Here is a 24,026-nt window from a genome sequence, read left to right on the forward strand (position 1 = left end):
CGGCAGAAGGGGGTGCAGAATAAAAGTATTATAGTCCAATCTATGCCACCCGGCAGAAGGGGGTGCAGAATAAAAGTATTATAGTCCAATCTATGCCACCCGGCAGAAGGAGGTGCAGAATAAAAGTATTATGGTCCAATTTATGCCACCCGGCAGAAGGAGGCCCAGAATAAAAGTATTATAGTCCAATCTATGCCACCCGGCAGAAGGGGGTGCAGAATAAAAGTATTATAGTCCAATCTATGCCACCCGGCAGAAGGAGGGGCAGAATTAAAGTATTATAGTCCAATCTATGCCACCCGGCAGAAGGGGGTGCAGAATAAAAGTATTATAGTCCAATCTATGCCAGCCGGCAGAAGGGGGTGCAGAATAAAAGTATTATAGTCCAATCTATGCCACCCGGCAGAAGGAGGTGCAGAATTAAAGTATTATAGTCCAATCTATGTCACCCGGCAGAAGGAGGCACAGAATAAAAGTATTATGGTCCAATCTATGCTACCCGGCAGAAGGGGGTGCAGAATAAAAGTATTATGGTCCAATCTATGCCACCCTGCAGAAGGAGGGGCAGAATAAAAGTATTATGGTCCAATCTATGCCACCCGGCAGAAGGAGGTGCAGAATAAAAGTATTATAGCCCAATCAATGCCACCCTGCAGAAGGAGGCACAGAATAAAAGTATTATAGCCCAATCTATGCCACCCTGCAGAAGGAGGGGCAGAATGAAAGTATTATAGTTCAATCTATGCCCCCCTTGAGTAAGTGAGGCAGATGTCGCCCTGCTGTGGACATGCTGGAAGTCCTGGCATTATAGCTCAAATTTACACCACCCTGGCGAAGTAGGGCTATACTACATGTATTATAGCTCAGTAGATCTATGCCACCCTGCAGGGGGTTTACATATTTTTGTAAGAAGGTGGTTGAGGGGCTTATCTCTTTACAGAAACAGTTACAGGCCAAAGCTGGTTGAAACAGAAAAATTTTACTCTTACAAGGAGCTTGATGGTTACAGTTCTCATAGAAGGCACCAGCGCTTGGTGGTTGCATTTCACACTTTTACTTGAACATTCCAGAATATATCTAAACAGCCTTTTATCATATTACGGTTTTAACACTTTCTCTCTCTATAGGTCACTGTTGAATCTACAGGGGCTTCAGGTCTGTGTGTAGTAACACAGACCTCCGGACAGCGGTTGCTTCACACTACTGAAGAAAACTTGTCTCACTTTAACATCAGCTCACTGCACAGCATTTCCACAATCTACCCTTATCCATGGCTAGGCTATTTGGGTCCACCTAAACATTTGGTAACAGATCTCTAGGGTAGTTCCCAGTCTACTGTCTGTAACAATCTTTAGATCTGGCCTATTGGTTCTCCCAAAGAACATAAGGGTCTCCACAGGCCACAATTCAGGCTCTTTGGCCCCAGCATCAACAGTGCCCTGGAGAACATGCCTATTCTGGTCATTGCACCTCTGATGAACAGGCTCTATATTTAAAGAAGCACTCTTGTCCAAGTTTTTATACTCTTAATATATTGCAGTCATCATATTATACAGCACTGTGTACTTACAATTGCTCATTTTGTCTTTCTACCCAGTTAATTCTTCTCTTTTCTCTGCTCTATGTAGAAACAAGAAGTCTCTTGTCCCTGTATAAATCATTCCCCTCTTCAACTCCTGACCCAGCTGCTCCCTCCTCCCCACTGTCAGGGACTTTTGCAGTGACTCATGACTTTTGCAGAGAAAATTGACCTCCTGTTTCTACATAGAGCTAAAAAGAATTCAGCTCATCAGTTATTAATCATGTGATGTCATAGACCTAATGGAGAAGAGAAGAATTAACTGGGTAGAAAGGAAAAATGAGCAATTGTAATTACACAGTGCTATATAATATGATGACTGCAATATACAGTGGCATGTAAAAGTTTGGGCACCCCTGGTCAAAGTTAGTGTTATTGTGAACAGTTAAGCAAGTTGAAGATGAAATGATCTCTAAAAGGCCTGAAGTTAAAGATAACAGATTTCCTTTGCATTTTAGGCAAAAAATATATATTTTTTAATCTTTTACATTTTAAAAATGACGAAAAAGGAAAATGGACCAATGCAAAAGTTTGGGCACCCTGCATGGTTAGTACCTAGTAGCGCCCCCTTTTGAAAGTATCACAGCTTGTAAACGCGTTTTGTAGCCAGACAAGGGTCTTTCAATTCTTGTTTGGGGGATTTTCATCCATTCTTCCTTGGAAAATCCTTCCAGTTCTGTGAGATTCCTGGGTCGTCTGCATGCACTGATATTTTGAGGTCTAGCCACAGATTTTCATTGATGTTCAGAAGAGGGGACTGTGAGGGCCATTGTAAAACCTTCAGCTTGCACCTTTTGAGGTAGCCTATTGTGGATTTTGATGTTTGTTTAGGATCATTAACCATTTGTTGAAGCCATCCTCTTTTCAACTTCAGCTTTTGTACAGATGGTGTTATGTTTGCATCAAGAATTTGTTGAAATGTCATTGAATCCATTGTTCCCTCTACCCGTGAAATGTCCCCTGCACCATCGGCTGCAACACAACCCCAAAGCATGACTGATCCACCCCCATGCTTAATAGTTGGCGAGATGTTATTTTCCTGAAATTTGGTGGCTTTTTTCTCCACACATACCTTTGATCATTGTGGCCTTAGAGTTCTATTTTAACCTTTTCGGTCGACAGAACTTGTTTCCAAAATGTATCAGGCTTGTTTAGATGTTCTTTTGCATATTTCTGATGCTGAATTTTATGGTGAGGCTGCAGGAGAGGTTTTCTTCTGATGACTCTTCCATGAAGGTCATATTTGTGCAGGTGTCTCTGAACAGTAGAACAATGAACCACAAAGCTAGAGTCTGCTAAATCTTTCTGTAGGTCTTTTGAGGTTAAGCAGGGATTCTGATTTGCCTCTCTAGCAATCGTACGAACAGCTCTCACTGAAATTTTGCTTGGTCTTCCAGACCTTATCTTGACCTTCACTGTTCCTGTTAACTGCCATTTCTTAATTACATTTCAAATTGAGGAAAGGGCAACTTGAAAACACTTTGCTATCTTCTTTTAGCCTTCTCCTGCTTTATGGGCCTCCACCATTTTCATTTTCAGAGTGCTAGGCAGCTGCTTAGAATAACCCATGGCTGCTGATTTTTTGGCATAAAGTTAGAGGAGGCTTGGTTTTTATAAAGCTGGGAAATTTTCATCACCTGGCATTTCCTAACGATGGCAGTGAACAAGCCATAACCCTAACAGGCTAATTAAGGTCAGAAACCTTGGTCAAAATTATCAAAGCACACAAATCTCCAAGGGTGCCCAAACTTTTGCATAGGCCCATTTCCCTTATTGTCATTTTTTTAAATGAAAAAAAAAGACAATATATATATTTATTTGCCTAAAATACAACTGAAATATGTCATCTTTAACAATATGCCTTTTAGAGATCATTTCATCTTCAACTCGCTTAACTGTTCACAATAACAGTGATTTTGACCAGGGGCGCCCAAACTTTTACATGCCGCTGTATTATGAGGATAAAAATGTTGATGGGAGGATATATATATATATATATATATATATATATATATATATACTATAATAAATGCAGTATATTATACAAGGCACAGAGAAATTTACAGTAAATCAGTCTTTTTCACAGTCTCTTAGGCAACTAGACAGTCTCTGAAATGAAACATTTGGTCTCTTTACCTGAGTAAAAGGGAAACTATCTGTTCACCACCTTATACTCTTTATAGTTTGGCTGTAACCTACACCACCTCCCTGCAGTAGGAGGTGCACAGCCTATTATGTATCATTGCTCCTATCTATAGTCTTTGGTCTATTGGGGGTCTGTGGTGGTCTGAAATCCACCTCGTCTCTGGCCCATGTACAATCACTCCTATGAAAACCTCACAGAATCCTTTGCCTTTCGTTAATGTAATTATACATTAGGGACAAGGAGCGAACCTGTTGTAATGTCTCACGTTATCTGTTATCAGAACTGGAAATTCCGAAATTTGGATATCTCTTTATCCGTCTCACGGCTTGGTCACTCCGTACCTGGAACTTTCAGGGAGGTGATGTCACTTGGCAGGAAGCAAAGGATTTAATACAAAGTCTACAAGTTCGTATAGTAGTAATAGCATCCCACCGTTCTATTATAGGGGTCCTCGGCAATACTGTACATTATATATATCATTTTTTGTGTAAAATATCTTACAGCATGATGTTTCTATTAGTCACTTATGTCTTCCATGTTGTCTTTTGAGTACTTGATTTTACTTGAGTTAGGCAATTTAGTTTTCGTTTCCTAGATTACTTTAACTAGTACTGTGAATGATACAAATATTTCGGTGGTCCCATGCTAAAAACCTAAATCCCCTGCACTAGTTTTGCTATGGCCAAAGGAAATGATTGGCATCACAGTGCAATGGTGTTACTCCATTCGATTTGTCCACAAATCATGTTGAGATCGACGACAAAGAGCGTCTTTCTCTCTGGAGGACCCACCATGTCCACCATAACTTGGACAGTAAATTGATTTTTTCACATGTAACTGTGTAATACTTTAATTGGCCTGTGGTGGCGATACACAAAATTCTTTGTCATTTTCTCTACAAATTACAGGGGAACCTTCTTATGGTTAAGTGGATTCTTTAAACCGCAAATCAAGGTGAACTGCATGGACTGAAAGCGATTGCACAGCGGGCAGGACTTTCCGGATGACACATGCCATAACGAGGCAACAAGCAGACAAGTGGAGCAGGGAACAGCAGAAGACGCAGAGCCAGGAGTGACACACACAAGAACCTAAGATGCAGTTTTTGTTTGACATAAAAGAACAAGTCCACAAAACCAGTTTTTTATGCTCAAAGCAGATGAAGGGTTAATCAGCAAAACAAAATGGATAGCCGCCAGCAGGAGAGATGAACAGGCAAACCTGTTTATAGAGAAGATATACTCTGATGTAGCAGCATTTGTAGTGTGAACGAGTCCAGAGAAGAGTTTTTTTTCTTCATTTTTACAGCAGATGAAGAGTTTGTCGCAGGTCTGAGCCAGGAAGCAAATGTAGATTGTAGAAACAAACAGAAATCTGATGAGATGATTCCAGCTGAGGGATCTGGTTGGGGAGACAAACTCCAGGGGAGAAGGTAACTGAACACGAGACTTTCCCAGTTCCCAGACTCACATGGCTGAGAGTGTCAGACTTAAAAGGCCTTGTGTGATGACATCACTGGAGTTCTCCACGCAACCTGTGAAATCCAGTGTGGACCACAGCGAAGGAAGGAGGGCATGGGGACAGATGAGTGAGTAGGGGCCGGCGCAGAAGTGCTGCTGGCACATACACAAGTCCCACTATTAGACCCTTTTTAACATAGTAGGTGATGTCATGTTCGTCTCCACAACAGCATGGAAAAGCATCTTGGTCACCTCTACTGGTAGTGCCTAGGAAGCTTAGCACTTGCGTAGATTATTTATTAAGGAGCCTGATGGATGATTCCTATTGATCACAAAAGCAGTATGCCATGGCTGTTAAAGGGAATCTGTCAACACGCTTTCGCTATGTAATATGAGGACAGCATGAAGTAGGAAACACAGAGTTCAACGATGTGTCACATGTCAGGCTGTGTGCTGCTGTTTACTTATACAGAAGGTTTTATCACCTGGTGATTATCATTGCCTGGACTACAGCAGTGCGTGCATACTAGTCTGACACCGCCCCTCCTGTGATAAGCAGTTCACTGTCAATAGATAATGTAAATACAGAACTCTGATTGTGTGACAACTGCTGCAACTCGGTAAACTAAGTGATATATCGTTGGATTCAGGGTCTCTTTGCCTACATCCTGCTGCTCTCAGATGATGTAGCAAAAACCTGCTGACAGATTCCTTTTAAAGGCATTGTCCAGTACCTTGATCTTTTCCAATGACAGTCATTAATATCGGATTGGTGGGGGTCTGTCCCCCGGCACCCTCATGGTTCTGCTGTTTGCAGGTACACATTGTACAGAGCCAGTATACTACAACACCATACATTGTGTAGTGGCCGTTCTCAGGTACTGCAGCTCAACTCTGATTCACTTCAAAAGGAGCTGAGCTGCAGTACCCAAGAATGGCCACTACACAGTGTACAGAGTTACCGTGTCCAGCCTAAAAAAAACTCTTTACTTTGTGCAACTGCAGGACCTGCAAACCACTGATCGGTGGGGGTGTTGGGAGTAGGACCATCACAATTCTGATATTGATGGGTTATTCCAAGTAGTGGGCAACCCCTTTAAAATCTGAATGACCCTATTTAAGAAAAGAAGCGAAACCACCGGAATATTTTTTACATTTCCACGTACCTCTTTATTTATGAACTTTTTAAACTTTTTCTTTAAATAAGAAATACAAACTATATAAAAACATCTTAAAAACAAATGACAATTTGATTCATAATAGAAATGATTTGCCTTCTTATCCATTGAATTTTACAGACTTCTACCGGGTGTTTACTCTCCACCCACGAAATGTATCCACCACTGAAAAAAAAAAAATTAACTCTTTTATTAGTTTTTAATTTTGTATTAACTTTTCCCTGAGTAGACACCATTTCAATTTCCATTTCTCCAGCCATGCCCACAGATGTGCAACACACAAAAAAAAAGCTGCCTTGTGCTGAATGAGTCTTGGCTGCAATACCAGACACAGCCTGTAGACAAGAATGGCGCTATTTTTTGGAAATCTAATAGACGCTTGTTTTCTAACTCCTTTAATTTGACTTGTTTTCCAATGTATATGCGGTCAATAATCCCAACTTTCCAAATGAGGATACACGTATAATAACACCTTTGTATGATCTGCAAGGAACATTAATCTCAACAACCACAGATATAACAATTTACAGGCCGACTGACTCATATAAGACCAACCCATTCTAGCTGTTCCTTAAGGTCCATTTACACTGCAAGATTAACGTGATCGACTCCTACTAAGAACTCTCTTTTCATGATAATCTCATAGTCTAGACGGCTCGCTGATCACCCGAGACACAATCAAAGCGCCCATTCATTGGGTGAAATGATTTCTTGGGATGCAAAAAAAAAGATCATTGCCCTCGACAGCACATCGTACTATATAAATAGGACTTGTGCTGCCGAGAATAGTGGGCAGCCTATTATGGACTGTTCACCCGGGTCTGCCGATTGGTAAAGATCTACTGATTGGCCGTCGTTTAACGGTGCAATGAGTAGATCTAATGTTGGCTGAATCTGCCGATATTGAGGAGTTTGGCCGACTGTCTGTGTATGGGGACGGCTGGCCAAATGATGGTCTGGAGAGATGTCGATCTTGCATGTCTGATTTCGGACTGCTGATTGTATTGTTCTCCCGGAGCTAATCCGCCGGTTGACGTGTCAGTCGGTGGCTTTCTCCTAGAGAACACAGGAACGCTCGGCCAAGTGAACGCTCATGTGTACGGGAGAGTCGGCTGAGATGGCTGGTGGCTGAACGATCAGCCTAAGAATAGCTTGAATTAAGGGTGCGCAGACACCTGAAACGCGTCGATGCTTTCTTTGTAAGCTGTACCACTGACTTTGTATGTCCCTGAAGTATTTCTTGTGAATAAAACATTCACTGTTCGTGGAGCTGGATTTCTCCTTATTTGTGCACAATTGTACTGAGCCTACCCATAGAGAGGGGCGAAAAGGTTGGCAGGATCCTTTGCCAACGTCCATGTTAGAACTTCCTGGCAGATGGACCAGGACAATGCAAACTTTCTCGACTGGCACTTGAAAGCCGGTAGGTGGGCATCCCTCACAATTACTTGGCCCACAAGATGTCATGACATCAAGGCGCGGAGGAGATTCATGCAACATTGTGATGTTGGAGTGGCCTAGTAATCAAAAGAGACCCTCAAGATGCCAGCATATGAAGAAGTTTGCGCTGCCTTAGTCCATCTGCAGATGTTTTCACTTTAGGAAACCTGAATTTGATGGGCTATACTATTTTTTTAGGTTTATTGGCCCTCCATATATGAAAGTCAGAGGTGTAGTTTGAATCCAGTACCGCACCAGGGCCGCTCACCTACCATGTGCCAGTCATAATATTGGTGTCTTCCTATGTGGCAGAGGGATGTTTAGGCCCTTCTTAGGCACCAGCGTTTCGGCACAACTACTACTTTTGCACCCAAAAACCAATGTCCTGGCTGAATGTTAATATCTACTTGCTGCTAGCAAGGTGTTTTAAAGGCTTGAAGCTGTGTCTCGCACTGTACTTTAATATCCTCATCTTTATTTTCAGGGAAATATGGTTATGGAGAGCTTCTAAGACTGGGGAACCAAGCATGTTGTCTGTGTGTTACAAAGATAATCCAATAATTTTAATGGGAACTCAGGTGTCATGCTTCATTCCTCCAGTGGTGGTGCTGCAGGGAAATCTAACCCTCAAGAGATTAGAGGCGATCACTTGGGATCTCAGCAGCAAGACAGCCTGTGATAAACTTATCCTCAGGAGACCCTTCTAACCAAAAGTGAACAAGGAGGATATAAAGGAACCCTACTTGAGAGGTTTCCATTTCCAGAAGAACAAGATATTTTTTTGTAGATTCTTATCAAGGAACAAGACCCAAGTCTCCTCTATCCTGCTTACTTTCTTCTCTATCTCAGGCGTCAAGGCTTGTCTACTGGTAAAGGGGGGACTTACTGTACCGGTAGAACTGTCTATATACAAGTGCATCAACTATGGCACGGTTATGTCATGTAAAAAATGTGTACGTATATACAACAAGTGATGACTACAGGATCGGCAGCAGTGGAGACGATATATGGCAGTTGACTTGTTTCCAAATGTCACATCAAGTGGGTAGGTGGATAAAGAGCAATTACAATTATTGAGTTGGGTTCAAAAAAGTTCCAAGCTGGGCGTCTACGTGGCCCATATATGTGTTGTAGTACGATCCATAGTCCTGTTCTTCAAAGCTGGTACCACATGACATACGAGGGTCTGCTCTTCAAGCTGGTTGGGTCTTGTTTTTGCTGGGCTTTGGGTAGGCGGTTAATCACGACCTCTCTATACGGCATGATGGTGGACCATCATTCATGCTCTGTGTGAAAGAAGAGTCTTTGCCGCTCTCTGACCTCTAATCCAAGAGGATCCAAGTAGTTGACCCTCAGGCCTCCAACTTTAGGTTCAGGTACAGAGGAGTGAAGTGAGGCAAGTGCTGACCACAGGTCATTCTGACTAAAGTATGTTTAAGAGAGTCCAGTACCAGGTTGTTTCCTTAACCTATATCCTCTAGTACGAGGTCTCAGCTGCACTGACAAGATCGTACCACCATGTTTGACAGTTTTTCCACCTTTGGTGTTCGGCCAACATAGTAGATAATAGGGAGGGGATCCAAGACATCAGGCACACAGCACGGGGAGATGGAGGCTCCTGGATTGTTCTGGTTATAGAGGGACAGGACCTGAAACATTTGGAGAGTTAAGTGTCAATAAAGAATGCAATGTGATTATATATTCTCCAGGTATCATAGCCCCTGATATACAAAGATGGTAAACGAACACTGAATACAAAAATAAATGTTGACATTAACATGGTACATGATCCTGACATAGAAGTCCTGCACTGAACACAGGAGTAAATCTCATCCTGATAAGTTTCTTCTTTGGCTGGTTGCCAGCTAAAAATCCCCCTTCATAGCAAAGGAGGCAGGACTTGATGATATTTGTTCTACTGCAGGCAGGGAAGTGGAGGGAGGATCCTGCTGCAGACAGGGAAGTGGGGGGAGGATCCTGCTGCAGACAGGGAAGTGGGGGGAGGATCCTGCTGCAGACAGGGAAGTGGGGGGAGGATCCTGCTGCAGACAGGGGAGTGGGGGGAGGATCCTGCTGCAGACAGGGAAGTGGGGGGAGGATCCTGCTGCAGACAGGGAAGTGGGGGGAGGATCCTGCTGCAGACAGGGAAGTGGGGGGAGGATCCTGCTGCAGACAGGGGAGTGGGGGGAGGATCCTGCTGCAGACAGGGGAGTGGGGGGAGGATCCTGCTGCAGACAGGGGAGTGGGGGGAGGATCCTGCTGCAGACAGAGAAGTGGGGGGAGGATCCTGCTGCAGACAGGGAAGTGGGGGGAGGATCCTGCTGCAGACAGGGGAGTGGGGGGAGGATCCTGCTGCAGACAGGGGAGTGGGGGGAGGATCCTGCTGCAGACAGGGGAGTGGGGGGAGGATCCTGCTGCAGACAGGGAAGTGGAGGGAGGATCCTGCTGCAGACAGGGAAGTGGAGGGAGGATCCTGCTGCAGACAGGGAAGTGGAGGGAGGATCCTGCTGCAGACAGGGAAGTGGAGGGAGGATCCTGCTGCAGACAGGGAAGTGGAGGGAGGATCCTGCAGCAGACAGGGAAGTGGGGGGAGGATCCTGCTGCAGACAGGGGAGTGGGGGGAGGATCCTGCTGCAGACAGGGGAGTGGGGGGAGGATCCTGCTGCAGACAGGGGAGTGGGGGGAGGATCCTGCTGCAGACAGGGAAGTGGAGGGAGGATCCTGCTGCAGACAGGGAAGTGGGGGAGGATCCTGCTGCAGACAGGGAAGTGGAGGGAGGATCCTGCTGCAGACAGGGAAGTGGAGGGAGGATCCTGCTGCAGACAGGGAAGTGGAGGGAGGATCCTGCTGCAGACAGGGAAGTGGAGGGAGGATCCTGCTGCAGACAGGGGACTGGGGGGAGGATCCTGCTGCAGACAGGGAAGTGGAGGGAGGATCCTGCTGCAGACAGGGAAGTGGAGGGAGGATCCTGCTGCAGACAGGGAAGTGGAGGGAGGATCCTGCTGCAGACAGGGAAGTGGGGGAGGATTCTGCTGCAGACAGGAAAGTGGGGGGAGGATCCTGCTGCAGACAGAGGAGTGGGGGGAGGATCCTGCTGCAGACAGGGGAGTGGAGGGAGGATCCTGCTGCAGACAGGGGAGTGGGGGGAGGATCCTGCTGCAGACAGGGAAGTGGAGGGAGGATCCTGCTGCAGACAGGGGAGTGGAGGGAGGATCCTGCTGCAGACAGGGGAGTGGAGGGAGGATCCTGCTGCAGACAGGGAAGTGGGGGGAGGATCCAGCTGCAGACAGGGAAGTGAGGGGAGGATCCTGCTGCAGACAGGGGAGTGGGGGGGGATCCTGCTGCAGACAGGGGAGTGGGGGGAGGATCCTGCTGCAGACAGGGAAGTGAGGGGAGGAACCTGCTGCAGACAGGGGAGGGAGGGGAGGATCCTGCTGCAGACAGGGAAGTGGAGGGAGGATCCTGCTGCAGACAGGGAAGTGGAGGGAGGATCCTGCTGCAGACAGGGAAGTGGGGGAGGATTCTGCTGCAGACAGGAAAGTGGGGGGAGGATCCTGCTGCAGACAGGGGAGTGGGGGGAGGATCCTGCTGCAGACAGGGGAGTGGAGGGAGGATCCTGCTGCAGACAGGGGAGTGGGGGGAGGATCCTGCTGCAGACAGGGAAGTGGAGGGAGGATCCTGCTGCAGACAGGGGAGTGGAGGGAGGATCCTGCTGCAGACAGGGGAGTGGAGGGAGGATCCTGCTGCAGACAGGGAAGTGGGGGGAGGATCCAGCTACAGACAGGGAAGTGAGGGGAGGATCCTGCTGCAGACAGGGGAGTGGGGGGGGATCCTGCTGCAGACAGGGGAGTGGGGGGAGGATCCTGCTGCAGACAGGGAAGTGAGGGGAGGAACCTGCTGCAGACAGGGGAGGGAGGGGAGGATCCTGCTGCAGACAGGGGAGCGAGGGGAGGATCCTGCTGCAGACAGGGGAGCGAGGGGAGGATCCTGCTGCAGACAGGGGAGCGAGGGGAGGATCCTGCTGCAGACAGGGGAGCGAGGGGAGGATCCTGCTGCAGACAGGGGAGCGGGGGGAGGATCCTGCTGCAGACAGGGAAGCGGGGGGAGGATCCTGCTGCAGACAGGGAAGTGGGGGGAGGATCCTGCTGCAGACAGGGAAGTGGGGGGAGGATCCTGCTGCAGACAGGGAAGTGGGGGGAGGATCCTGCTGCAGACAGGGAAGTGGGGGGAGGATCCTGCTGCAGACAGGGAAGTGGGGGGAGGATCCTGCTGCAGACAGGGAAGTGGGGGGAGGATCCTTCTGCAGACAGGGAAGTGGGGGGAGGATCCTGCTGCAGAAAGGGAAGTGGGGGAGGATACTGCTGCAGACAGGGAAGTGGAGGGAGGATCCTGCTGCAGACAGGGAAGTGGGGGGGGGATCCTGCTGCAGAAAGGGAAGTGGGGAGAGGATTCTGCAGCAGGCAGGGAAGTGGGGGGAGGATCCTGCTGCAGACAGGGAAGTGGGGGGAGGATACTGCTGCAGACAGGGAAGTGGGGGGAGGATACTGCTGCAGACAGGGAAGTGGGGGGAGGATCCTGCTGCAGACAGGGAAGTGGGGGAGGATCCTGCTGCAGATAGGGAAGTGGGGGGAGGATCCTGCTGCAGACAGGGAAGTGGGGGGGGATCCTGCTGCAGACAGGGAAGTGGAGGGAGGATCCTGCTGCAGACAGGGAAGTGGGAGGATCCTGCTGCAGACAGGGAAGTGGGGGGGGGGGGATCCTGCTGCAGCCAGTTGTCATTCAGCCATATACAGGACAGTAATGAGGAGGACTGGAGATGATTCAGCTACTGAGACACACAAAGATTTATTTATATATTTCTCAGTTTTAACTGTTACTTGAAACAAAACCGCCTGCTCTCCAAACCACAGGCAGCATGAATTGCAGCCTGGCTGCATGACTCCAGCCAGGTAATTAGTCTGTGAAATGCTCCTGTGACTGTCAGGATTCTCCCTATGTTCAGATGAGGGAGAGACCTGTCAGTCACCTGCAACGGCGCTGAGAAGAGTCGGTCAAAGGCAGAGCCTGACTAATCTGGTCTCCAGCTATGGTTCCCAACCGGATCTGCAAAGTAAAAGCTCCAGCGTTTCAGAGAATAGTATACCTGGTGGTTTTGGCAGCAAGAATCGTCTGACAGGTTCCTTTTAAGGCAGTAATTGTTGGGATATTTTTTTTTCAGTGCATTTTCTGGGTTTTGTACTGCTTTAATCAATAACTGTGATATCTTACTACTTACTCTGCTGTACTGCTTGTCCATGCTCCAGATAAAGGGGCAGTTCCCCAGGCAATAATTAGCTTCATAGCCTTTAGGTTCATGAATCCACTTCCATCCAAGGTCCTTACGAAAGTTAATGTAGAGGGGTTTTACACAGCAGTTCTTTCCAGTATTCCTACAAATTAGACATACAAGGTTAGATCAATAAAATCTAGCATCGTCTGATGACTGCTGAGCCACAGATGTGAGTCAATACACAAGGCCTCCTCTTCTGTTCGGCTTTATAGATGGGTAGGGTTCATCGAGCACGCTGTTATCGGGGAGTGTGAAGGACACTATATCGCAGGATTCACTGATATCTATGAAACCATTGTATTACGCAGAATTTGAAAACAGGACAGGAAAAAACTGCTGCAGATATTTCACTTTTTACATCTCATCCTATACACCGACTGGAGATGAGCCCTTATCACACCCACTATTACTACCACCATTATATGGCTTACAGTCTTTCCTACGAAAGCGACCGCCTCCCATCTCCTTCAAACCACATATCCAAGCCCTTTCCACTTACTGCCAACTCCAACTCAAAAATATCTCCCGGATCCATATATTCCTTAATCAAGAATCTACAAAAACACTAGTGCACGCCCTCATCATCTCCCGCCTCGACTACTGCAACCTCCTGCTTTGTGGCCTCCCCTCTAACACTCTCGCACCCCTCCAATCTATCCTAAACTCTGCTGCTCGACTAATCCACCTGTCCCCAGTGGCGTACCGCCAATGGCGGCAGGCCACGCCACTGCTATGGGGCCCGTGACCGGAGGGGAACCCATGAGCCGGGAGTGCCCCACGCAGCATGGGAACCAGGAGGATAGGTGAGTATTGGGGGCGTGGAGAAGAGGGAATATTCGATCTCTTAAGTAGCGGGCACGGAGGAGCGCTGACCTGCTGTCAGTGCCCGCTACTAAAGAGAATGCATATTCACGATTCTCCATGCCTATCGTCCCAGCATGAAGAGGAGTGAATATGCCAGCAGCAGCAGCAGCTCACCTCGGCGTCTTAGAGTGCGTGCTGCTCAGATGCCGATATAAGCTGCAGCAGACAGGACGCAGCAGCGCTGGAGCAGAGGTGAGGAAGGAAGGTGAGTATAAGTGTTTATTATTTTATGTGTGCAGTGATTGGGGCCATACATACTAGGATTGGGGGATGAGGAGGCCACACATACCAGGATTGGGGAATGAGGAGGCCATGCATACCAGGATTGGGGGATGAGGGGGCCACACATAACAGGATTGGGGGATGAGGGGGCCACACATACCAGGATTGAGGGGGCCACACATACCAGGATTGGGGAGGCCACACATACCAGGATTTGGGGATGAGGGGTGCCACACATACCAGAATTAGGGGATTGAGGAGGCCACACATACCAGGATTGGGGGATTGGGGAGGCCACACATACCAGGATTGGGGGATTGGGGAGGCCACACAAACCAGGATTGGGGGATTGGGGAGGCCACACATACCAGGATTGGGGGATGAGGGGTGCCATACATACCAGGGTGGGGAAATTTACCAGTAGCTGCTGCATTTCCCATCCTTGGCTTATACTCAAGTCAATACGGTTTCCCATTTTTTTGTGGTAAAATTAGGGGCCTCGGCTTATTGAAAATAAGCCGAGGCCCCTAAGTATTTTAAAATCAGTGAGTACGTGGTGCCCATAATACTGCAGGACTGTGGGGTGCATTATACTATATGGGGGCAGCATTTTACCCTATAGGGTTTGTAATATACTGTACGGAGGACTATGGGGAGTGCGTTATATTCTATGGGTGACCATGGAAAGTTCATTATACTATATGGAGAATTATGGGGGGGCGCATCATACTATATGGAGGATTATGGTGGACGCATTATACTATATGTAAGATTATCGGTGGTGTATTATACTATATGAAAGGCTATGTGGAGCCATTATAATATTTTGAGGGCTATGTTGGGGGTGGGGGGGCATTATACTGCATGAAAGCAATTATACAGTGTGAAGGGTTGTGTGGGGTCCATTATACTGTTTGGAGGGTTAATGCGGGCCATTATACTGTATGTAAGCCCATCATACTGTTTGGAGGGCTAGTGCGGGCCATTATACTATATGTAGGCACATTATATAGTGTATGGAGGGCTGTGTGGGGGCCATGAGAGTGTATGGAGGGCTGTGTGGGGGTCACAGTTGGGGGATCATACTGTGTTGGGGTCACCATACTTTGCCTTGGGAGTTGAAGTGGGGTACAATAGGGTCATTATACTGTGCATGTGGATGCTAATGTGGAGGAATGCACCATGGGGGTATCATACTGTGCTTTGGGGGGCACTTTTGTTGGAATCACACTTTATGGGGCAATGAAAGAGGAATCTAGGACTTCAGCAGGAGGAAAATTACTGTGTAAGGCTGTGTGCCCACTATGCGTTTTTTAAGCGTTTCCGCAGTGGCAATTCCGCTGCAGAAACGCTTAAAAATCACATGGTAGAAGGCCTGCCATGTTCCCCAATGATAATCCGGATGTGCTGTGCACATGCTGTGGAAATTTCCGCTGCGCGTTATCATTGCGGAAAAAAACGCAGCACTACCAATTATTTTGCGGAAGCGCTGCGTTTTCGCCGCCATTGACTTGCATTAGAACACATGGATTACGCATCACTGCATATGTACATGCGGAATCCAAGCGTTTCAATGTGTGGATGGTGTGGAGGACAGGAGACTCTCCTCCGGACCCGGGTACCATAGAACCTGTAAAAAAAAAAGAATAAAATAAAAAATAAATATTATACTTACCTTCTGATGGCCCCCGATGCGCTTGTCTTTGCTTGCCGGCAGATCACGGTGGACTGAAGGACCTGTGCTGACGTCATAGTCATGTGACAGCAGGTCCTTCAGTGTAGTGTACCGCGATCTGCCATCGGAAGGTAAGTATAGGTTTATTTTTTATTTTTAACTATTCTTTGGGGTCACACTATATAAATCCACGCCGGTTGCATGGATTTATATAGTGTAACTAAGTTGTCAAGCGCTTTCCAAGTGATGCTAAAATCGCTTGGAAAGCACTTGTCAACCCGCATGCAGAAATGCATGTGAAGAACACGTCACATCCACATGTACAATCCGCATGTACAATCCGCATGTACAATCCGCATGTACAATCCGCATGCGTTTTTTTCTGCCAGGGAGATGCTGAAATGCTCAGGAAAAAATCCGGAGCATTTCTGCATCGTGGGCACATAGCCTTAGGGATGGAAAGTTGTGAGATCTGCTCTTCTGTGACACAGACAAATATTATTTATTTATTTTTTGTAGGGGGGGGGGCATTAGAGCTTCTGCTATGGGGCCCCATGATTTCTATGTACGCCCCTGCCTGTCCCCCCGCTATTCCCCGGCCTCTCCTCTCTGTCAATCCCTTCACTGGCTCCCCATTATCCAGAGACTCCAGTTCAAAACCCTAACCATGGCATACAAAGCCATTCACAACCTGTCTCCTCCATACATCTGTGACCTAGTCTCCCGGTACTTACCTGCACGCAACCTCCGATCCTCACAAGATCTCCTGCTCTACTCACCTCTTATCTCCTCCTCCCACAATCATATACAAGATTTCTCCTGTGCTTCCCCCCTACACTGGAACTCTGTACCCCAACATATCAGACTCTCGCCTACCGTGGAAACCTTCAAAAGGAACCTGAAGACCCACCTCTTCCAACAAGCCTACAACCTGCAGCAACCACCGCTCCACCATACCGCTGCACGACCAGCTCTACCCTCACCTACTGTATCCTCACCCATCCCTTGTAGATTGTGAGCCCTCGCGGGCAGGTTCCTCCCTCCTCCTGTACCAGTCGCTGACTTGTATTGTTCATGATTATTGAACTTGTTTTTATTATGTATACCCCTGTCACATGTAAAGTCCTATGGAATAAATGGCGCTATAATAATCTTTCCTAAACAAACTTATCTTCAAACTGCACCTATATGTCTGGTAGAACAAAGGTAAGGAGACCCCCATCTTCATTTCCTGAAAGAGGAAGGGGGTCCCAGAGGTGCATATGCTATAAATATGGATGGAAGGAAATTCCCTTTAAAATAAAAACCCAGAACACTTATTATACTGACGTGCGACAGTATTCCTCATCCACTCCTCGCTTTCTTCGGCTGCTGTGTCCTTCCTGAGCCCGTCCCTTTGGAGTGTATGTAAGCAGTAGAAAAGGTTCGTATTTCTGATCTCGGCTGAGAAGTTTCATGTCACCCCGTGTGTCTGAAAAAGCTGGAATAAAAGAAGAAGATGGCATTTATATTTTGGGAAGGAGATAACACCTTTCTCCATATAATATGCATGGAAGGATAGAAGTATTGAGACTCATCGTAATCACTTAATTCAGGTTTTTCATTCAGTCCCATTAGTGTATAACATCCGGCCCCATTACCCACCCCATTATCATCTAGTCTCTCAGCCCCAGTGTATAACATCTGGCCCCCTGCCCCTGGTGTATAAAATCCAGCCCCCTTCTATCCCCGGTGTATAACATTCAGGCCACCCACCGGTGTATAATATACAGCCCCTCACCCGTGGTATATTACATACGGCCCCATTGCCCCCCATTGTATGTCATCTAGTCCCTCGGCCCCAGTGTATAACATACAGCCCCTCACTATCAGTGTATAACATCCGGCTTCTCTCACCCCCTGGTGTATAACATACGGCCCCTCGCCCCCCCGGTGTATAACATACAGCCCCCTGCCTCCAGTGTATAACCTCCGGCCCCTCAACATGCCATATGCTTTAACATGTGACAGAACTGCCGGTGGTGCAGAGCTCACTGATACCAGCGCGGTCCTGTAATAGGAGCCACCGGGGTAACAAGTCCGATCATGACATTTCTTCCTCCTAAATCTTCCCCCATCACCTGTGAGTGATATTACTGAGGAGAGGAAGGAACCGCAGCAACTCAGCCACGAAGTGGAGACCCCGTAACGTTACAGAGCGGGGGGCCGAGTGCTGAGGAGCAGAGGAGCAGAGGACAGAAAAGTCACCAACACTCTGCTGACTCCAGACCTCCTCTGGTATCAGCACAAACACTGCGCCCCCACGGGGAGCTTCATTGCCGAGCAGCTGCATGCAGCCGTACATCACCAAGCACAATGCCGAGCATTGGATGGAGTTGGGATAGTTTGGTGGAAGAACTGATCTCCGCCTCATCCAAGATCTTTGGGATGACCTAGAACGGAGATTGTGATCTCACAGATGTTCTTCTAGACACACGAAAAAATTCCCACGGAAACCTCCAAAGTCTTGTAGAAATCCATCCCAGAAGAGCGGGGCTGTTATTACTGCAGAGGGACTGACTCAATATTAATGTCTATGGATGTAGAATGGGAGGTCAGAAGGGCTTGTGTAGTTGTAATGTGTCGGCGTCCCAATACTTTTGTCCATATGGGCTATCTATCCAATATCTGTCTATCAATACATTTTACATTTGTGTTTCTATCCATTGTGTACTTACTCCGTATTTTCGCCCGCATCTCATTTTCCTGGCTACTACATGAACACGGCTCTTGCAATGTGAAGCTCTCGTTCTCATCTAGAAAGCAGAGCAGGGAGTCTTCAGACATTGTCATTGTTAGGACTCATTGGAAAGACAAGATATATTGAAAAAATGTCAGGTCTAAGAAACCACTTAAGCATTTCTGTGATACCTGTGACGATGACTCTAAGATACGAGAGGAACATAGGCATCGGAAAAGCAATGGTAAAATCAAAGGCAATCCCCACCCCTACTTAGGTCTGCAGTTTTGTTCCTTATCGATGGTGAGCAAAGTGAGCCAGAGAGTATGTGATCACTCCGGGCGACTCGAGCACAATTATTTTGAGTGAGGAGAAGGTATAGTAATAACTGGTTCATATAAGCATCATATATTGGTGGGATCAGAGGTAAATGCAGAACTTTACATAACATAACCCCAGGGCGGTACTGTTACACACGCTAGGTGAGGTGGATCCTCTAACCCAAGGTCTGGGTGGGCACACGGACTACGGGCGTCAGTGGAGCAGGCGTATGTTGCACGTGGGAAACAGGTAGTAGAGTAACTGGAAGCTGCAGGCAGACTGGAGACATCCTGGAGACCATGGACAGGCAGCTGGGAAGCTGGAAGCCATAGGCAGTTAGAAAACTTCCAGGAGACCACGATAGGCAGCTGGGATGCTGGAAACCATAGGCATGCAGGAGACATCTAAAAGACCACGGACAGGCAAGCTGGGATGCTGGAAACTATAGGCAGGCAGGAGACGTCCAGGAGAAACCAATAGGCAGTTGGGATGCTGGAAACCGTAGGCAGGCAGGAAATGTCAAGACCATGAATAGGCAGCTGGAATGCGAAAAACCATAGGCAAGCAGGAGACCATGGACAGGCAGCTGGAATGCTGGAAACCACAGGCAGGCGAAGTCCTGTGGACCGCAGACAGCCAGCAGAGCAGGTCAAGGTGTACCCACAAACTCAGTCTAAGTAGCACTGAAGACATAATACCAAGACACAGGTGTGCAAGACTGATGTGGAGCACCACATATTTTAGCGGACCGGGGTGAGGGAAGCAAAGTATGGATTGGGGATAGATGCGTAACAATTGCTTTAAGGGGGCTCAGTGCAAAAAAAAGGATTTATTTTTTTCCTGCCCAACTTATTGCCCAGATGTCTCCTTAGGGACCTGCACAATGTTACTTATAAGAAAAGGACAGTGCCAAAAAAAAAAGCCCAGGATGCCTTGGTCATTTTCACAGGTAATAAGGAAATATCCCTTTGACTATTGCAAAAAAAAAGAGAAAACATGATGCAGACACAATAAAGGAATATAAACTTGTCACCACTCACATGGTCGGTTTAGCCACCATTTCACTGTGTCGGTGACGTCGAAGGACAGCCACTCTCCTGGCTTTCCTGGAAAGACAAACCTACTGTCCAGGTATCGAGAAGTTATGTTGCTTTCTACCTGTGTGAGAAATAAATTACATCTTTTATGTGTGTAACAAAGCTAATGAAGTCAGAAATCATCATTGGTGAGGTTGCATTGCTTCAAAGCCTAAGAGCATAGAAGTAATCCCAAAAAAGTGAAAGCTCTAGGGATTAGCGTGGGAAAAATATCCAAACTGTGGACTGTGATACATCCCAACTTGGCAATGAGGAATGACAAAAGGGACAAATCAAGGCAGGAACACATTTATACCTATTAACTTATGATCTTCTCCTCCTGCCTCTTAAAAACCTACTAAAATCAAACTCCCAGTTCACAGAGGGGTCAGATTACAGCTACTGTACATTATATATTGAAGCCTCAGGGGTGGGAGGACGAGCAGAATGAGGGAGAGAGGCAGATAGATGTACACTGACCACTTCTGCTTTCCAGTAAGTGTTTATCTCCCGTCTGTGCTGGATTCACAACTACACTGTTCAGTACTGCTGTCTAATATCCTACATGCTGCTCTACGTGTGCTACAGGAGATCAGCAATCCTTCATGACTCTTTGTGCAGAAAATGGAGAATATTATAGTAGTTACTTTTTTCTCCACTTATGAGCCTCTTCTCCTCCTGCCTCTTAAAAAACTACTAAAATCAAACTCCCAGTTCACAGAGGGGTCATATTACAGCTATATATTGAAGTCTATGGGGTGGGAAGAGGAGCAAAATGAGAAAGAGAGGCAGATATATGCACACCGACCACTTCTGTTTTCCAGTAAGTGTTTATCTCCTATCAGTGCTGGATTCACAACTATACTGTTCAGTGCTGCTGGCTAATTTCTTACATGCTGCTGCACATGTGCTACAGGACAGCAGGAATCCTTCATGCACTCTTTGTGCAGAAAATGGAGAATATTGTAGTAGATAGTTTCCACTCACTAGCAGTTTCCACTCACTAGCTCAGAGACAAGTGAAATTTAGAGATAGAGCTCGCTGAGGGTGAAACTGGTGAAAAGTGCAGGATACAAGTCAAATAATGGCCAGAAATATTGTTATTCCTCATGTGCACACATACGTGACAGCTTATTCAGTTACCTTTGATGACAGCTAAGCTTTAATGTAAAAGAAAGACCCACCATATTGATACATTGGAAAAGGATAAAGGGGTGTGGATAAAGGGCATAAAAAAATGTATGGCAACGATAATGCCAATGCTGTCAACTCCGGCTTACCCTGTACAGCTCCAGTCTGACCTCTTCATAGGGATACAAATTTATATTTTCTTTCCGAAACATGCGCAGTTCTGCATTGTGTAGAAAGTGTGGGCTCTCCACAGTCTCCCGAGCAAGAGATGCATTGAAGGTGAAGACATATTCACTTTTCTTACTTCCTTTTTCGCTTATCTCATCTGATTAGAGAATAAATCCAGACATTAATGACGAGCAATCAAGTGGCAGATATCACAACGTTTTAAAGGCTTGTTACTCTGAGTGTTAAAGTTTTACATGTAAATCTACATAGTAATGTAGCAAAAGAGAAGAAGCCTATCATCAGGGATCAGCATTGAGACAACTTTTGTGGTAGCTGGAATGACAACTGCTTTCAAAGTTTAGGCGGAATTCCTACCCATATACAGTACAGACCAAAAGTTTGGACACACCTTCTCACTTAAAGATTTTTCTGTATTTTCATGACTATGAAAATTGTACATTCACACTGAAGGCATCAAAACTATGAATTAACACATGTGGAATTATATACTTAATAAAAAAGTGTGAAACAACTGAAAATATGTCTTATATTCTAGGTTCTTCAAAGTAGCCACCTTTTGCTTTGATGACTGCTTTGCACACTCTTGGCATTCTCTTGATGAGCTTCAAGAGGTAGTCACCGGAAATGGTGTTCCAACAATCTTGAAGGAGTTCCCAGAGATGCTTAGCACTTGTTGGCCCTTTTACCTTCACTCTGCGGTCCAGCTCACCCCAAACCACCTCGATTGGGTTCAGGTCTGGTGACTGTGGAGGCCAGGTCATCTGGCGTAGCACCCCATCACTCTCCTTCTTGGTCAAATAGCCCTCACACAGCCTGGAGGTGTGTTTGGGGTCATTGTCCTGTTGAAAAATAAATGATGGTCCAACTAAACGCAAACCAGATGGAATAGCATGCCGCTGCAAGATGCTGTGGTAGCCATGCTGGTTCAGTATGCCTTCAATTTTGAATAAATCCCCAACAATGTCACCAGCAAAGCACCCCCACACCATCTCACCTCCTCCTCCACGCTTCACGGTGGGAACCAGGCATGTAGAGTCCATCCGATCACCTTTTCTGCGTCGCACAAAGACAAGGTGGTTGGAACCAAAGATCTCAAATTTGGACTCATCAGACCAAAGCACAGATTTCCACTGGTCTAATGTCCATTCCTTGTGTTCTTTAGCCCAAACAAGTCTCTTCTGCTTGTTGCCTGTCCTTAGCAGTGGTTTCCTAGCAGCTATTTTACCATGAAGGCCTGCTGCACAAAGTCTCCTCTTACCAGTTGTTGTAGAGATGTGTCTGCTGCTAGAACTCTGTGTGGCATTGACCTGGTCTCTAATCTGAGCTGCTGGTAACCTGCGATTTATGAGGCTGGTGACTCGGATAAACTTATCCTCAGAAGCAGAGGTGACTCTTGGTCTTCCTTTCCTGGGGCGGACCTCATGTGAGCCAGTTTCTTTGTAGCGTTTGATGGTTTTTGCAACTCCACTTGGGGACACATTCAAGTTTGCCCAATTTTTCAGACTGACTGACCTTCATTTCTTAAAGTAATGATGGCCATTCGTTTTTCTTTACTTAGCTTCTTTTTTCTTGCCATAATACAAATTCTAACAGTCTATTCAGTAGGACTATCAACTGTGTATCCACCAGACTTCTGCACAAAACAACTGATGGTCCCAACCCCATTTATAAGGCAAGAAATCTCACTTATTAAACCTGACAGGGCACACCTGTGAAGTGAAAACCATTTCCGGTGACTACCTCTTGAAGCTCATCAAGAGAATGCCAAGAGTGTGCAAAGCAGTCATCAAAGCAAAAGGTGGCTACTTTGAAGAACCTAGAATATAAGACATATTTTCAGTTGTTTCACAATTTTTTGTTAACTATATAATTCCACATGTGCTAATTCATAGTTTTGATGCCTTCAGTGTGAATGTACAATTTTCATAGTCATGAAAATACAGAAAAATCTTTAAATGATAAGGTATGTCCAAACGGTCTGTACTGTACATGCATGCTCCTCTCAGCCAAGCGTGTGTTCTGCATGGGAAGAGTGGGGTTAGCCGCTGTCAACACTCCTCGGGGGTCAGTTTATCTTCCTTTGAACAAAAGGATTAAACTGCCAATCCATACCCTCATCGACATCTGAAGTTGGGGGGAGTGTTAGGAGACCCCCTGTCACAGGTGTGTCGCCACGAAGATCGTCACGATTACACAGCCTGACTTCTCGCAGCTGACTTTTTGGTGCTTTGTGTTTTTCGGCAGTGAGGGAGTTAATTCTCTCTCTCTCTGTGCTAGACGAGGTCCAGCCTCGCCCAGCTGCAATCAATGCTGCTGTAGTGAGACTCCTTCAAATGCCTGCTGGTCTGTTAGGGAAGTGTCGGTGAAAGCATTTCATGCAGACTAACAGAGCGGATCGTGGTATTTGGAGTTTCAGAGATAAGTGTATTTGGAGTGTTTTTTCCCTTCCTCGCTTTATCATTTATCTCCTTTCCCGTTGGTGTTCCCTCTGTTGTAGTTGTGTAGTTTTTGTATGCAAGGTGGTTTTGGTTTTTCCCTTGTACTGTCTCGTTCGTTTAAGTACTGTTTGTGGGCATATTATTACTTGTCCCCTTTTGTTGTGATCGGGGTCCTTCTCAGGACTAGATTACTTAGGTGCAGGGATCCTCAGGAGGTAGGGGTTACGCTGGCGGCCTGGACCTCTGTACCTTTAACAGT

At 46.5% G+C, this 24,026-nt stretch overlaps 1 protein-coding gene across 1 annotated transcript in view; it reads right to left on the reverse strand.

The window, feature by feature from the left end:
• Positions 1-6,636: 6,636 nt before the first annotated feature.
• TGFB1 (transforming growth factor beta 1) overlaps positions 6,637-24,026 on the reverse strand; it is a 45,530-nt gene continuing 28,140 nt past the window's right edge. Inside the window, exons 2-7 of the mRNA XM_073641603.1 lie at positions 21,290-21,465; positions 19,974-20,091; positions 18,611-18,688; positions 17,223-17,373; positions 13,079-13,232; positions 6,637-9,452 (exon numbers count right to left, since the gene is read on the reverse strand). Coding sequence (XP_073497704.1) covers positions 9,294-9,452; positions 13,079-13,232; positions 17,223-17,373; positions 18,611-18,688; positions 19,974-20,091; positions 21,290-21,465 — 836 coding nt within the window. The 3' untranslated portion in view covers positions 6,637-9,293. The remainder of the gene's footprint in view (positions 9,453-13,078; positions 13,233-17,222; positions 17,374-18,610; positions 18,689-19,973; positions 20,092-21,289; positions 21,466-24,026) is intronic.

The sequence above is a fragment of the Phyllobates terribilis genome, unplaced genomic scaffold (genome assembly GCF_046119375.1).
Source record: "Phyllobates terribilis strain yellow unplaced genomic scaffold, ASM4611937v1 Scaffold_7__3_contigs__length_470593459, whole genome shotgun sequence".
NCBI classification, from domain to species: domain Eukaryota; kingdom Metazoa; phylum Chordata; class Amphibia; order Anura; family Dendrobatidae; genus Phyllobates; species Phyllobates terribilis.